The sequence below is a fragment of the Sodiomyces alkalinus genome (genome assembly GCF_003711515.1).
Source record: "Sodiomyces alkalinus F11 unplaced genomic scaffold SODALscaffold_10, whole genome shotgun sequence".
Lineage (NCBI taxonomy): Eukaryota > Fungi > Ascomycota > Sordariomycetes > Glomerellales > Plectosphaerellaceae > Sodiomyces > Sodiomyces alkalinus.
This window is the reverse complement of record NW_021167088.1, coordinates 1149732-1164058: the sequence shown is the minus strand read 5'-3', so window position 1 is coordinate 1164058 and position 14327 is coordinate 1149732. Positions and strand designations below refer to the sequence as shown.

The following is a 14327-nucleotide window of genomic DNA, read 5'->3' as shown; positions in this document are numbered from 1 at the left end:
AAAGTTTGCGCACGCTCGTCTGCCACCAATTAGGGCAACAACGAGAAAGGAGGATACCAGTACATCAAGGAGACTGATTATGAATCTGCCCTGCCGGTTTATCATAGTCCGTTCTACGCGTTCCCCGTTAGACCATGACATCCACATCATGATGAGACATTCGCGACGATGGAATCCGCAGAACAAGCATATCCAGAGCTCAGCTTATACGGTGGTCTGCTCATTCCTAGCAGCAAAGGGTTAACGCGCCAGTCCATCCTCGGAGAGTCAAACCGGGTATCAAAACAGCTCCGCCCCCCCGTTTCCCCCCCAAAGCCACCGTCCGTCTTGTCCTCAATATGCCACCGCCCCAGAACGCGTCGTAGAATCCGACCCTTGAAAACGCCCCCAGTGAACCACATGAGCCCCCCCCTTACAACTGTACGCAGAATAACGATGTTAACCTCCGCCACCACTAACTAGACGTCACCAACCATGGTCTCCTCGACGACCTCACCGTACATGCTAGGATCGTTCATCTTATCCTTCTTCTTGGTCCTCTTCTTCTTCCTCCCAGCCTCGTCGCCGGGTTCGCCCTGGGCCGGACCGTCGGCGAACAGGGCCTCGCGCTTCCGGCGCATCTCCTCGGCCCTCTCCTCGACCTGGCGGCGGGCCAGGGCGTCATGCTCGGCCTGTCGGGCCTTGTGCTCGGCCATGATCTCCTCGACGGGGCGGTACTCGGCGCCGGTCCACGACTTGTACTGCTCAATGTCGATCTTGACCGTCTTCTGGCCGACGAGGGCGAGGTGGATGCGGCCCGGGTTGACGCGCTCCTCGCGGTTGAACTTCATCTTGACGTGGCGGCGGCTGCGGCCGGGGAACATGTTGGCGATGAGCTGGAAGTCGGTCCCGAACATGCCGAGCCCGCGGTAGAAGAGCTCCGTGTCCTCCTCGTTCCAGAGGTTGGGCCCGCGCAGCTTGGACCCCGTGCGGAAGCTGTTGCTCGTCGTCAGCCGGCTGAACTCGTGCTCTTCTTCCTCGACGAGCGACTCGCCCGCCGCGAGCGCCCGCTGCTGCTCGCGCGCGTGCCGGTCTAGCGTCAGGGAGCTCTGGTCGAGCACGATCTGGCCGTCGACTTGGATGAAGCGGGGGCCGAGCGGCTCCAGCTCGGCCTGCGGTTCGGGTTCGGGAACCGGTGCGGGACCTTGGGACGACGACGACGGTGGTGGTGCTGGTGCTGGTGCTGGTGGTGGTGGTGCCGGCGTTGAGGTCCTCGACGCGGCTTCGCTTGTCTCCCCTGGTGTCTTCTTTTGCCTTTTGTTGAGCAGCCGTTCGCGTTCCCGCTGGAGCAGCTCGTCGTGCCGACTGAACTTCTTGCCGATGCGCAAGTCTTTGGTGAGATCCTGCAGCGTGAGTTTACTACCGTCCACCCTTTGGGTCTCGGCATCTTCGGGAGTGGCGGAGCGGTCTCTCCGCTTCCTCGTCCTGGTGGCGCCCTCGCCGCCGCCTTCCTCGCCTTCCGTGGATAGCTGGCTCCTCTTTCGGGGTTTCCGCTGGGACTGGGTTGTCTCCCCTGCCTCACCCTCGCCAGTCTTCGGCCTGGTTTGTCGGCGTTTCTTCGGTGGCTGCGAACGGTCGCCTTCGGGCACCTCACCATCTTGACCCGCCTCGCCGTTCTCTCCGCTTCCCTCGTCTGGAGTGGACGTATCCGTTCTTTCTCCTCGCACGCTATCTGCTGGTGTTCTCCGGGCGATTGAATCGGCTCGAGGTTGTACGTCTGGCGTTGCGCTCGTGCCTACTGATGTGAGCTCCGTGGTAGGTGCTGCCACATCAGCAGAAGATGTCTCTCTAGACTGCGTGGAACGTAGGAAGCCTGTCGGTATAATCTGAGGGGCCTCATTCGCCGGTGTTGGTACAGCACGTTTGTGTTGCTGCGTAGGGCCTGTCGCTGCGGAAGAACGGTCTACATCGGCCGTCCTCGGTATGGAGGGTATTCTCGGAATATTTCTTCCTTCTGACGAAATCGCGTTGTCTTGAGAGCGTGTATCTGGTAACCGGTTGTCCGAAACGTCGCCTTGTGTAGTACCTTGGCCAATTCCACCCGTCCCATGTCCTTGGTGTGCAGATCTTGCTGTGCTCGGCGATGTTTCGACAGGGGGCATCGAACCCGAAGTTGTTTGTTCTGAGGTGGATAGGCCGACATTCTGAGATATTTGCTTATTATCGGACTGAGAGGACTCCGGCCCAGTTGCATTGGCCCATACTGTGGCCCCAATGCCGGGAGAAGCATCGTTGGCAACAGTTGGTACGTCGGGAGATTTGGATGGTTGTGAGGGCGTCGGGCCAGGTCGACGTGGACGGGCCGTAGGCTTAAAGCCCGGCCCAGTCTTCTTCTTCATCATCGAGCTCATGGCGGCGGGTTTGCGGAATGTTTATCGGTAGGGGAGAGAAAAAGTTCGGAGTAATGTCCCAGTCGATGTTCGCTACATGGCAGGGCGTCTGTCTGAGTTGGCAATGTTTGCGTTATACTGCCAAGGACCACTGTGGGATGGTTGAAATTCAAGGTCAAAAACGCTTGATATGTTGAGCGTCAAGTGGAACAATGGCTGCGTCACCTTGAGAACTCGCGATGTTCGGTTATGAAGAGGGAAAGCGACGTGAGAAATTACTGGTGAAGAAAGTCCTGAAAAGCCCAGGTGTACTCCGTGCAGGCTGCAGGCAAGATGGTGGGATGTGTGGGGAGGGGAGGGGTGGGGGGGAAGGAAAGAACACGCGCAGATACTTTGCAGCATGTGCATCTTCCTCCGGAGCTTAACCGGCAGGTGAATTGGTGCGGGGCTTCCACTCTGACGCGACTGCACTGATAAGATGACAAAGTACCTCCGTACCTTCGATACCTTAGGTACAGATACGGTCGGAATGACGCTAATCCAATTTGGGAACACGTCTTGGTCTCTCCCAAGGAGGACGCCTCAACCTCGAAAATTCAACTCCTTCTTCCTTGTTCTCAGATCAAACGTTTTCATCATCCAAACACCCACATACCTAACTGGCCTGGCAACGACACGATACCCTTTGGATCTTCAGCCCCCCCTTTTTCACACCCACACCCACACCCACACCCACACCCACGCGCAGCTACCAGCTACCAGCTACTCGACAGATGATACGTCCCATCGTTGCTCAGCATTGCCTCTCTCTATGATTCGACCCTCCCTTTACCTTTCTCATGCCTGTAGCCACTACCCCATCCGCTTCGCCCCGGCTTGCTTCCTTGCCCAAGATGGAGGAAAGGAAGCGACCGGCCGTCAGCAACGCCGATGATCTCGCGCCGCCGAGCAAGCGTCATCAAAGCCTGAATGGCAACAAGTCTAAAACCGATTCCAATGACCAACCCGAGGAATACTGGATTGAGGTGAGTCGTCGGGCGTCACGACCAACGCATCCCGTTTCCCCTTCCGCTTTCTTCGAGTCATCCCAACAATCGACTCATTCGCCAGTGATTTTGCACTGGATTCTCCCTATCCATCGGCTCTGTGGCGTGGTTCTCGTGTGGGCCCCTGGTTGAACCCTTTTTTCCCTTTCTTTTTCTGAAGGGGGCAATCACGCTCACAGCCTCGACGATCATGCGCGGCTCCCTAGCCGATAGCAATTCGCCGTTGTCAGACAACTCATATTCATTCCTCATTTTCCGACCGACACATTACCCCATCCCCAGACACGTCCCTTTGCTATCACAACTTTTCGTGTCCGATGAACGACGCGCTGATGCTGGGCGGTAGAATTATCAAAAAGGCGCGATATACCGAGCATTCCAAGAAGCAAAACGTGATAAGGCGGAGCTCGAGTCTCGCGTCGACCAACTGCAGAATCATGTTACCTACCGCGACGATCACATTCGACTTATCGAAGCTTGGTGGGAGCAAGTCAGTAGTTTTCCTCATCTTGATTACATCCCAGCTATGACGACCAAAAGCTGACGTGGGCGTAGGTTCTGGAACACATGGAGCTGCTCGCTGATCCGACACTTCCCCCACTGAAAGGACCAACAGGTGCGTTCTATTTACCGCTACTCCCGTGCAGTGCAGGAAGCGCGTGCGGTCTGACACATATAAATATAGAACCTCCGTATATTGTTGGAACCAGCTTCAAGGACATCCCCAGCTTCGAGCAACATCTTAACGAAAGAACAGAAATCTTGCGCAAGCGAGTTGAGACAGTGGTCCAACGCATTGCCAACTCGCGAGGCGAGATCAGTCCCAATGTTGCCGAGTTAGAGTCCAGAGTCGCCTCTCTCCTCGCTCAACAGAAGAATTACCTCCTTCAGCTAGATCGCGCGCACCACGAGAATCAGCAACTTTCCGAGGATTTGAATAAGAAGACCCTTGACTGGTTCAAAGCGGAAAGGCGCGAAAAGCGATTGAGAAGTGCCCAGGTGCAAAAACTGGAGCAGCGGTTTCTAGCCAACGCGACGCAACCACCATCGGGTGAGAATGGGGGTGACGCCGCTGGCGCCAACGGGAACGCAGCCGAGACGCAATGCAAACTTGAGGAGGCATCAGCGGTCTTGGCGAAGCAGAAGGAACAGCTAGATGCCGTGCAGACGGAGATCCAGTCGTTGCAAGAAGAGAATTCTTCCTTGAAGGCACGGCGCGAGAATCTGACCGACGAGGACTACATCCGAACCGACGTTTTCAAGCAGTTCAAGATCTACAACGAGGACTTGATCAAGCGGATCAATCATCTGGAAGCTACAAACAAGCAGTTAAGAGACGAAGCAGAGAAGCTCCAGGCGGAGAGGACCGCCTTTCGGAACAAGCTGAACGAAGAGGCACAGTCTCACGTTGCTGACCTCGAACGCCAGGTGGAGGAACGCGACGGGGATGTCACCCGTCTTCGGGCAGCACGGGACGAGTGGTTTGCGAAAGCGAACATGTTGGAAGCCAGCCAGAAGGAGGAGAAACAGGCCTTGCAACAGATCAAAGAGCTGGCAACGGCACGAGAGGACCGGATCACCGCGCTCGAACTAGAGATTCAACGACTCAAGCCCGCCGAAGAGCAACCCTTGGCCGATGCAGACGAAGAGATCGACCTGCTACCTCTCGAAGCGCTGGTGGCCAAGCACAAGAAACTCCGAGAGGACTTCCAGTCGATCAACAAGGAGCTACCTGCTCTACAGCAGGCATATAAGAGATCCATGGCACTAGCACAAAAGAAAGTGATGGATTTCTCTGCTCTAGAGGACCGCTGCACGATGCTCCTTTCCGACAAGCAGAAGGCGGACCAGAAATACTTCGCCGTACGTAAGGATGCAGATCTCAGGGATCGCGAATTGGTGGCTTTGCGGAATCAGAACCGGAAGAGTTCAGAAATCGTCGCGCAGCTGAAAGAGGTGGAGTCTCAGCACAGGCTTCTCATCAGTAACCTCGAGAAGCAACTATCCGACCTGCGGCAGGCCAACGCCACTCTTACCAACGAACACAGGAAGATGGAATCAGCCAGCTCAGAACTGACACGTCGGGCAGAGGCGTCCAAGGCGCAGGCGACGGAGTTGACGAATCTCGTCAAGTCACGAGACTCGGCTGCTGCGTCGATGAGAGAACGTCAGACAACACAAGAAGCGGAGATTTCCCGCCTGACAGCTAGGGTCGAGTTCTTGCAGAAGGAGAGGGATGATTGGAAGCGCAAAGCACTGAGTAACTCTTCAGAGGAGGAGGAGATGCTTAGGGTATGCATACATGCTTTTTTCCCCTTATCCTTTCGGTATGATGTGCGTTTTGGGTCGATCGCTGACACCACGATTAGACTTTTGCTTTGTGCACGGTTTGCCGTAATAACTTCAAGGACACCGTTTTGAAAACGTGTGGACATCTCTTCTGCGGATCATGCGTGGATGATCGTATCAGCAACCGAATGCGAAAATGTCCCACGTGCGGCAAAGCTTTCGATCGTCTGGATGCGATGCAAGTCCACCACTAAGGCATTCGATAACCTGCTGTGTTGCTTGAGCTTCCCACGGTCGAGGCGAAGTTCATCGCACCATTCACAGCGGCACCCTTACTTAATAGCAAGGAAGCGCCCCTTGCTCACCACTTGGACTGGTTTGGTTCTCATATGTATTTGGGGGAGTACGATACCCTTGGCCCTTGGGGAACGACATGGTGTGGGGAGACGAAGGCATTCAGAGGTTGGAAACCGTGCCCTTTGTATTTATATTCGCGTCAGAGAGGAGTCTGCACGCCCCCCCCCCCCTCCCTTAGGGATGTGCATGTACATAATGTTCATTTTGCGCCGACAAAGGCAGCCCAAAGTCGCGAGCCCAGGACAGGGCGGGGCATAGCCTTTCGTTTTTTGAGATGAGAGATGGAGGAGCACGGGGTTTCGGAGTAGCAAGTGAATACGTGGCCCATTGATCTTGCCATGGTTTTAAAGCCAAACAAACCATCCAAGATCATCTCCTCACGGAAGAGCCAAACCCTGTACTCTCGTGTCGTGACGTGGAGCTGGGGCTCGAAGACGTACGGGATGGACCACTTCCCCTTGAACTGCTGCTGCTGCCACCTAAGCCAAAACCGCTGCCCCAGCCAGGCCTCCGGCTCTCGTTGTACCCATCGTCGTACCGGTCCGCTAAACGATCACTAAAGCGGTTGTTGTTCCTCCTTCCAGCATAATAGCCGGCGGCAGCTCCGGTTGCCGCACCAGTCCAGAAACCAGGGCGCCAGCCTTCTCTTTGTGTGTTCTTCGTCACAGGGTATGGCGGAGGAGGGTCATTCCACGGCTGCCAGCCAGGACCTCCTCCTCCTCCTCCTCCTCCTCCACCACCACCTCCCCAACCTCGCCTAGTACCAGGGGCGCCGAGGGTCCGGTTCCGGTTCCCTTCCACACAGGCGGAATATATAATCCACGCCAACACGGCGAAGAAGATGAGGAAGAAGACGAAAGCGGCCCAATCCGATCCCTCTTTGTTGTTGTTGTTGTGGTTGTTGTTGCTGCTGCTGTCTTTGTTCTTCCACCCACTACCACTACCACCGCCGCCGCCGGCGAGATGCGGATACCGCCGCTCGCCCAGCTCGGTCAGGGCGAGGGTGTACTCGACGCCGCAGCTGCCGCGGAGGACGTACGGGTCGTCGGGGTCGGCGTAGCCTTCGCACAGGACGTCGGTGGAGCCGAGGCGCAGCTCGGGCGGGAGGGAGGCGGAGCAGGACCACTGGATGTCGGCTTCGTCGTAGCCGGCGCCGCGGTTCTCGCAGCGCATGACGTCTACGGCGTGCAGGTTGCAGAGGGCGCGGGAGGAGACGCATTTGAGCTGGGGGATGGCGGGGAGGCGGCGGTGGGTTGTCTTGGCGTTGCCCCCGCGGAAGGTGAGGGATTTGATGTCGGAGAGGAGGATGGCATTTTTGGAGGGGGGTTTTTTGGCGGTTGTTTCGGTTGGGAGGGCGGCGAGGAGGAGGAAGAGGAGGGTCTTGGGGAGGATGAAGGCGTCGAATCGCATTGTTTTGGGTCGGTGTTTTCGAGGTTGACGAGGTTGACGAGATTCAGGCTCGGGTGCTAGCAAGTATTGGTTTACTCGAGTTTTACTCGAGGTTTCTCTTCTACGTTTCGAGGTCTGATCAAGTAAATTAGAGTGGTAGCTTCTGATGGTTCTCGAGGTTCGCGGGCGGAACGAATGAGAGGAAGTTGGTCGACGAGGTTGACTGCAGCACAATGTTGAAGGCCTCGATAGGAACATTACACTCTGGCATTGAAGGTAATCTCTTCTACGGTGATTTCAACCCAGCGTGGTATTTTGGGAGGCGCCTGACATAGCGTCTGAGAAAAAGGACAGATATGACGATTTGCGAGGTCAAAGAACGAACCTCGAACTGTTGAACGATGGTGGAAGACGCGAATCGTGTGTGGCGCAAACTAAGGCACGAAGTACTTCGTGATTACCTAAGGTACTTCCAAGTTGCTGCTGTCTGGGGACACGTATACCTTTGTACCGAGGTATATTTATTTATTGCCGTCAATGCTAAGAAACCGTTGAGCAGGCTTGACCACTTTAATTTTATTTGGACTTCAAACAAGGGTGGCGACTGGAGACCGTGACGAAAGACATCGATCGACTCATCATAATTCACCTTCAAATGCCGACACCTTGGGTCTATAAGTGAGTTGCCACCTGGAACGTATGTTGGTACGATCATGGACCCGGGGATAAGGTAGGCAACTGGCGAGCCGGACATAAGGCCGGGCTGAATACGTTGTATGCGTGCGAACGGTGAGCTAACGACGTGGAGGCCGACGACTGAATGCATGCGCCACGGGCCAAGACAGCTCCCGATGAACCCGGTGCGCTATTCACTAACCTGATAGTGATATGCCGAACTACCAGGTACCTTACCTGTGGTGTCTCGCTTACTCTAACATTCGTATGGATATACGATCGTTGGGACGGGATGTTGGGACATTGATACAACATTGATACATGGGGCCATGTGCTCTGGAAGACCCGAGTACCACACCCATTTTGTATATCCCGATAACGTCTCTATGCACAGTTGTCGAGTCATGACATAGGTACCTTATTAGCCAGACCACCTCAGTCAACTAAGGTACCTACCTAGGTACCTTACCATCACACTATAACAATAACAACGCCGCCTCTATTTTATTTGCTTCTGCCAAATGGGTGTGCTACTTGGGTCTCTCGGAAAATATGGCATGGCCGTAAACGTATACCTTACCAATGTCCTGAGAGACGAGCGGTGTGGGCAGTCCGGACTTCGGACTTCGGAATTGATGTGCTCCGAATCAGATTCGGTTCCGATGTCCCTGTTCTTTGTTCTTCCCATCGTCCTGCCTACAGCTGTCATCCGTAGCGGATACCTACCCTGTGATGTATGCATGTGAACAGAACACTCCATCAACACTATGAAGTACGTTGTGCGATGGACAAGGACGAATGGTTACCTTATACACGTGTACTTCGTAAATGCCCATCGTGGGGGCCTTTGACTTCACGCCGATGTGTCAGCTCGCCGAGTATCGGTAAGGCGACTCACTCGGTCAGTCTGATCTTTGTCTCGCATTTTGTTCGTAATCGTACCCGCCCAACCTTGCCCGTCTGGGCGGGTTGTTGCGAGCCCCCATCAGAAACAGACAGGGATACCTCGGCCGAGAGCTTGGCGGGTGCTAAACCGTTTTGAGTCACAGCGGCCAGGAATGGTGGTGCTCCACGGAGCGACCTTTGCCCCGACTCTCCGATCTATGTGGGGGGTGCAGGTAATGGAATGGAATGATACCTTCCAGACGCGAAAAGCGAAGGACGTGGAAGGAGCTCCCCGACTGGAATTCCCACGCCCAGATTCCCAAGAAGCCCTCGTTCATGTCTTACCTTGTACTCGTTCACAATTATCACTCCCCTACCTTACCTTACCTTAGGCACCCGTACCTACCTTAATCATCTGCAAGCGGCAACATAATACACTCGTACACCTCTTGCTCCCATTCGTTCTCCTTTGTTCTATTTGGCTCTCGTGTCTCTTTTTAACCCTCCTCCCAGTCAGCGTCACCCCCACTACATCTATTCTTTCTTCAGTTTACTGTCAATTTTCTTCGCTTCCGTTTATACAAGATCGACCCCCCCCTCCCCCCCCCATGTTTCCCCCGGGTTGGGTTGTCTGATCTTCTTCTGATCTTCATCTAATTACTATTGGGCCACCTACGAACTGAGGCGAGAAACACAAGACAGTGGTGCTCCTTTCGCCTATCCCATGATTCACGCACCAGGTCTACTTTGAGCATCGACGAGCAGTTTCTTACCAGCTCAACGTCCGAGGACGCCCTGCTCAGGAAGAGACCAGGGAGGTCCCGACTATTTCTTCGCTGGCCGTTAAGCTTTATGCCGGCTTCAGCAAATACACCACTCCACTCCGTTAAACGCCACGGATTTCCGTAGGTATTCGCACCATGGCTCCAACGGCTTCTTTACCTGAAAAACCTACCCCTTCAGAGGGCCCCGGTCCTCGCTCGTCGACGGAGGTCTCCTCGCATGGGGATTCCACCAAACAGGAGAAAAACAACGCATCAACTGCCGCGAATGGAGACGCCCGAGAGGCCAAAGACACCTCGGCGAAGGATGGCGCCGACGTGGACCCCTTCAAGCATCTTCCCGACCACGAGGCCACCGTCTTGAGACGCCAGGTCGTCCTCCCAGAGGTGAAGTCGGGCTTCGTAAGCCTCTACCGATACGCCTCGGCCAACGACATCATCATCATAGCCGTTTCCGTCCTCTGCGCCATCGCATCTGGTGCCGCCCTGCCTCTAATGACCGTCATCTTCGGCAACCTGCAACGCGTCTTCCAAGATTACTTTTTCACCGACACCCTGACCTATGATGATTTCATGGGCGAGCTCGTCACTCTGGTTTTGTACTTCGTCTACCTGGCCATTGGCGAGTTTGTTGTTACCTACCTTGCCACGGTTGGCTTCCTCTGTAGGTCCCCCCCCATTCCTTTCGGCAAGATAGAAACCTATGGCTCTTGCGCCCCCCTCCTGCTAATGTCCATGCCCTCACTCCTGAAGATACTGGCGAACACATTAGCGCCAAAATCCGAGAGCACTATCTCGAGAGCTGCTTGCGTCAGAACATTGGCTTTTTCGACAACTTGGGCGCAGGCGAGGTGACCACCCGCATTACTGCCGACACGAACCTCATTCAGGACGGCATATCCCAAAAGGTCGCCCTTACCATCACCGCCGTGGCCGCCTTTGTCACCGCCTTCGTCATTGGTTTCATTTTCTACTGGCGGCTCACCCTCATCCTCTCCGCTACCGTCTTCGCCTTGCTTCTCTGCATGGGCGGCGGATCCAGGTTCATCATGAAGTACAACAAACAATCCCTCGACTCATACGCCCAGGGAGGCAGTCTCGCCGACGAGGTATTCAGCTCTATCCGTAATGCTGTCGCCTTCGGCACCCAGGACCGTCTGGCCCAGCAATACGACGCACACCTTACGAAAGCCGAGCACTACGGCTTCAGGGTCAAAACAGCTCTGGCTTGCATGGTCGCCGGCATGATGACTATCCTCTACCTCAACTACGGCTTGGCATTCTGGATGGGAAGCACGTACATCGTTGACGGCATCGTCGAGCTCTCTTCTGTCCTCATCATCATGATGTCCATAATGATCGGCGCCTTCAACCTCGGTAACGTCGCCCCCAACATACAGGCCTTCGTCAACGCCACCGCCGCCGCCGGCAAGATCTACAACACCATCGACCGTGCTTCGCCTCTGGACACCTCTACCGACGAAGGCGAGAAGCTCGATTCGCTCGAGGGGACCATCCGTCTTGAGAACATCAAGCACATCTATCCCTCCCGGCCCGAAGTAGTCGTCATGAAGGATGTCTCCCTCACCATCCCGGCCGGCAAAACAACCGCACTAGTGGGGGCCTCGGGCTCGGGGAAGTCCACCATCGTTGGCCTTGTCGAGCGCTTCTACGACCCCGTTCAGGGCACCGTGTACCTCGATGATCATGACATCAGCAAGCTGAACCTCCGTTGGCTGCGACAGCAAATGTCCCTCGTCAGCCAGGAACCGACTCTTTTTGCCACCACCATCTTCCACAACATCCGGCATGGCCTTATCGGCACAAAGCACGAGCACGAGAGCGAGGAGAAGCAACGCGAGCTGGTCATCGATGCGGCCAAGAAGGCCAACGCGCATGATTTCATCACCCAACTCCCGGAGGGTTACGAGACCAATGTTGGCGAGCGCGGCTTCCTGCTTTCCGGCGGTCAAAAGCAGCGCATCGCTATTGCTAGAGCTGTTGTGTCCGATCCCAAGAGTACGTTTCTGGGCATTTCAAGATTGTCTCCGGTGGTCTTTTGTCCCCCACCCCCCCGAACGCTAATTGACATCGTTTTATCTAGTCCTGCTCCTCGATGAGGCCACATCTGCCCTCGATACCAAGTCCGAAGGTGTCGTCCAGGCTGCTCTGGAGGTCGCCTCGGCAGGGCGGACTACCATAACTATCGCTCACCGGCTTTCGACCATCAAAGACGCACACAACATCGTTGTCATGTCCGAAGGCCGCATTGTCGAGCAAGGAACCCATGACGAGCTTCTGGAGCGGAATGGCGCCTACTACAACCTCGTCAGTGCGCAGAACATCGCCGCAGCCAACGAGATGAGCGTGGAAGAGGAAGAGGCCATCGACCGAGAGGAAGAGGAGCTCATCCGCCAAGCCTCCCGCTCCAAGGAAGGTTATGTCCATGATCCTAATGATGACGTGGCTGCCCGTCTGGAACGAACAACGACTTCGAAATCAGCCTCGAGCGTCGCGCTTCAAGGCAACGCGTCCGAGGAAGACCGCAAGTACAGTCTCGCCACGTTGATTAGGCTCATCGGCTCTTTCAACAAGAAAGAATGGCATTTCATGTTGGTCGGTCTATTCTTTTCCATCATCTGTGGTGGCGGCAACCCGACGCAGGCCGTCTTCCTCGCTAAACAGATCACCACCCTGTCGGTCCCCGTCACACCGGCCAATGGGAGTCGAATCAAGTCCGACTCGGACTTCTGGAGCTCCATGTATCTCATGCTCGCGCTTGTCCAGTTCCTTGCCTTCACTGTGCAGGGTGTCATCTTTGCTAAATGTTCCGAGCGGCTCATCCACCGTGCTCGAGATAGCGCCTTCCGCACCATGCTTCGCCAAGACGTCGCCTTTTTCGACCGCGACGAGAACACGGTCGGCGCCCTGACTTCGTTCCTGTCGACGGAGACTACGCACCTCGCCGGCCTCAGCGGCGTCACCCTGGGCACGCTGCTCCTGGTCACTACGACGCTCATCGCGGCCTTGACCCTCTCCCTCGCCATTGGCTGGAAGCTCTCTCTCGTGTGCGCCTCCACCATCCCCGTCCTCCTCGGTTGCGGTTTCTTCCGCTTCTGGATTCTCGCCCACTTTGAGCGCCGCTCCAAAGCGGCCTACGCTTCATCCGCCAGTTTTGCGTCCGAGGCCATCTCCGCCATCCGCACGGTTCAGTCGCTGACCCGTGAGGGCGACGTTCTTCGCATGTATCGCGATTCCCTCGCCCAGCAGCAGCGCCGCAGTTTCATTGCCACCCTCAGATCGAGCGCTCTCTACGCCGCGTCCCAGTCGCTCACCTTTCTCGCCTTCGCGCTCGGCTTCTGGTATGGAGGTACGCTGATCGCCAGCTACGAGTACAACATGTTCCAGTTCTTCGTCTGCTTCTCGGCCATCATCTTCGGCGCGCAGTCCGCGGGCACGATCTTCTCCTTTGCACCGGACATGGGCAAGGCTCACCAGGCGGCCGGCTCCCTCAAGACGCTCTACGACCGCCAGCCGTCTATCGACACGTGGTCTGGAAAGGGCGAGTCCCTCGAGTCCGTGGACGGCACCATCGAGTTTCGCGATGTTCACTTCCGCTACCCGACGCGGCCCGAACAGCCGGTTCTGCGAGGTCTCAACCTCACCGTCCGCCCAGGCCAATACATTGCGCTCGTCGGTGCCTCGGGCTGCGGCAAGAGCACCACAATCGCCCTGCTTGAGCGGTTCTACGACCCTCTGGCAGGCGGGATTTTCATAGACGGCCGGGAGATCAGCACGCTCAACGTCAACCAGTACCGGTCGCACATCGCGCTCGTGAGCCAGGAGCCGACGCTGTACCAGGGCACGATCCGCGAGAACATCCTCCTGGGCACGCCCAAGGAGGTGGGCGACGAGGCGATCGAGTTCGCGTGCCGCGAGGCCAACATCTACGACTTCATCGTGTCGCTGCCGGACGGGTTCAACACCGTCGTCGGCAGCAAGGGCACGCTGCTCTCGGGCGGGCAGAAGCAGCGCATCGCCATCGCGCGCGCCCTCATCCGCGACCCGAAGATCCTGCTCCTCGACGAGGCCACGTCGGCGCTCGATTCCGAGTCGGAGCACGTCGTGCAGGTGGCCCTCGACAAGGCGGCCAAGGGCCGCACGACCATTGCGGTTGCGCACCGCTTGAGCACGATTCAGAAGGCTGATATTATTTACGTCTTCGATCTGGGGCGTATTGTCGAACAGGGCACGCACTCTGAGTTGATGAATATGAACGGGCGATACGCCGAGTTGGTAAATCTGCAGAGTTTGGAAAAGCATGGGTGAATTTTGTTTTCTTTTTCTTCTCCTTTTATATATTTTTACATTTTTTTTTCTCTTGCCATTTTTATTGTTTATATGTTCACTTCCAATCAGGAGGGTTTTTTGCCATTCCCGATGTGGGCTTCGGTTCTTATATAGATGTTGATTGACTGAAAAGTAGAAAGCGGGCTTTGTGCCTCGACTTCTGGATCTAGGCGAAGGCGTTACGG

At 55.9% G+C, this 14327-nt stretch overlaps 4 protein-coding genes across 4 annotated transcripts; 2 read left to right on the top strand and 2 right to left on the bottom strand.

Moving 5' to 3' along the window:
- Window positions 1-458: 458 nt before the first annotated feature.
- On the bottom strand, window positions 459-2390 carry SODALDRAFT_352851 (hypothetical protein; the record flags this gene model as incomplete). Its single annotated transcript, XM_028613614.1, has 2 exons — window positions 459-1832; window positions 2244-2390. The coding sequence occupies 2 exons, from the start codon at window positions 2388-2390 to the stop codon at window positions 459-461; spliced, it is 1521 nt and encodes a 506-aa protein (XP_028463813.1).
- Window positions 2391-3067: 677 nt separating this feature from the next.
- On the top strand, window positions 3068-6241 carry SODALDRAFT_328390 (BRE1 E3 ubiquitin ligase). Its single transcript, XM_028610678.1, has 5 exons — window positions 3068-3394; window positions 3762-3905; window positions 3971-4031; window positions 4101-5707; window positions 5785-6241. Exons 1-5 carry the CDS (start codon window positions 3209-3211, stop codon window positions 5956-5958), a joined length of 2172 nt encoding a protein of 723 aa, XP_028463812.1. The 5' UTR covers window positions 3068-3208; the 3' UTR covers window positions 5959-6241.
- Window positions 6208-7838, bottom strand: SODALDRAFT_328389 (hypothetical protein). Its single transcript, XM_028610677.1, has one exon. It carries the CDS (start codon window positions 7469-7471, stop codon window positions 6431-6433), a length of 1041 nt encoding a protein of 346 aa, XP_028463811.1. The 5' UTR covers window positions 7472-7838; the 3' UTR covers window positions 6208-6430.
- Window positions 7839-9930: 2092 nt separating this feature from the next.
- On the top strand, window positions 9931-14121 carry SODALDRAFT_283121 (multidrug resistance protein; the record flags this gene model as incomplete). The annotated part of the gene is made up of 3 exons (XM_028608385.1): window positions 9931-10456; window positions 10546-11811; window positions 11897-14121. The coding sequence occupies 3 exons, from the start codon at window positions 9931-9933 to the stop codon at window positions 14119-14121; spliced, it is 4017 nt and encodes a 1338-aa protein (XP_028463810.1).
- Window positions 14122-14327: the final 206 nt, after the last annotated feature.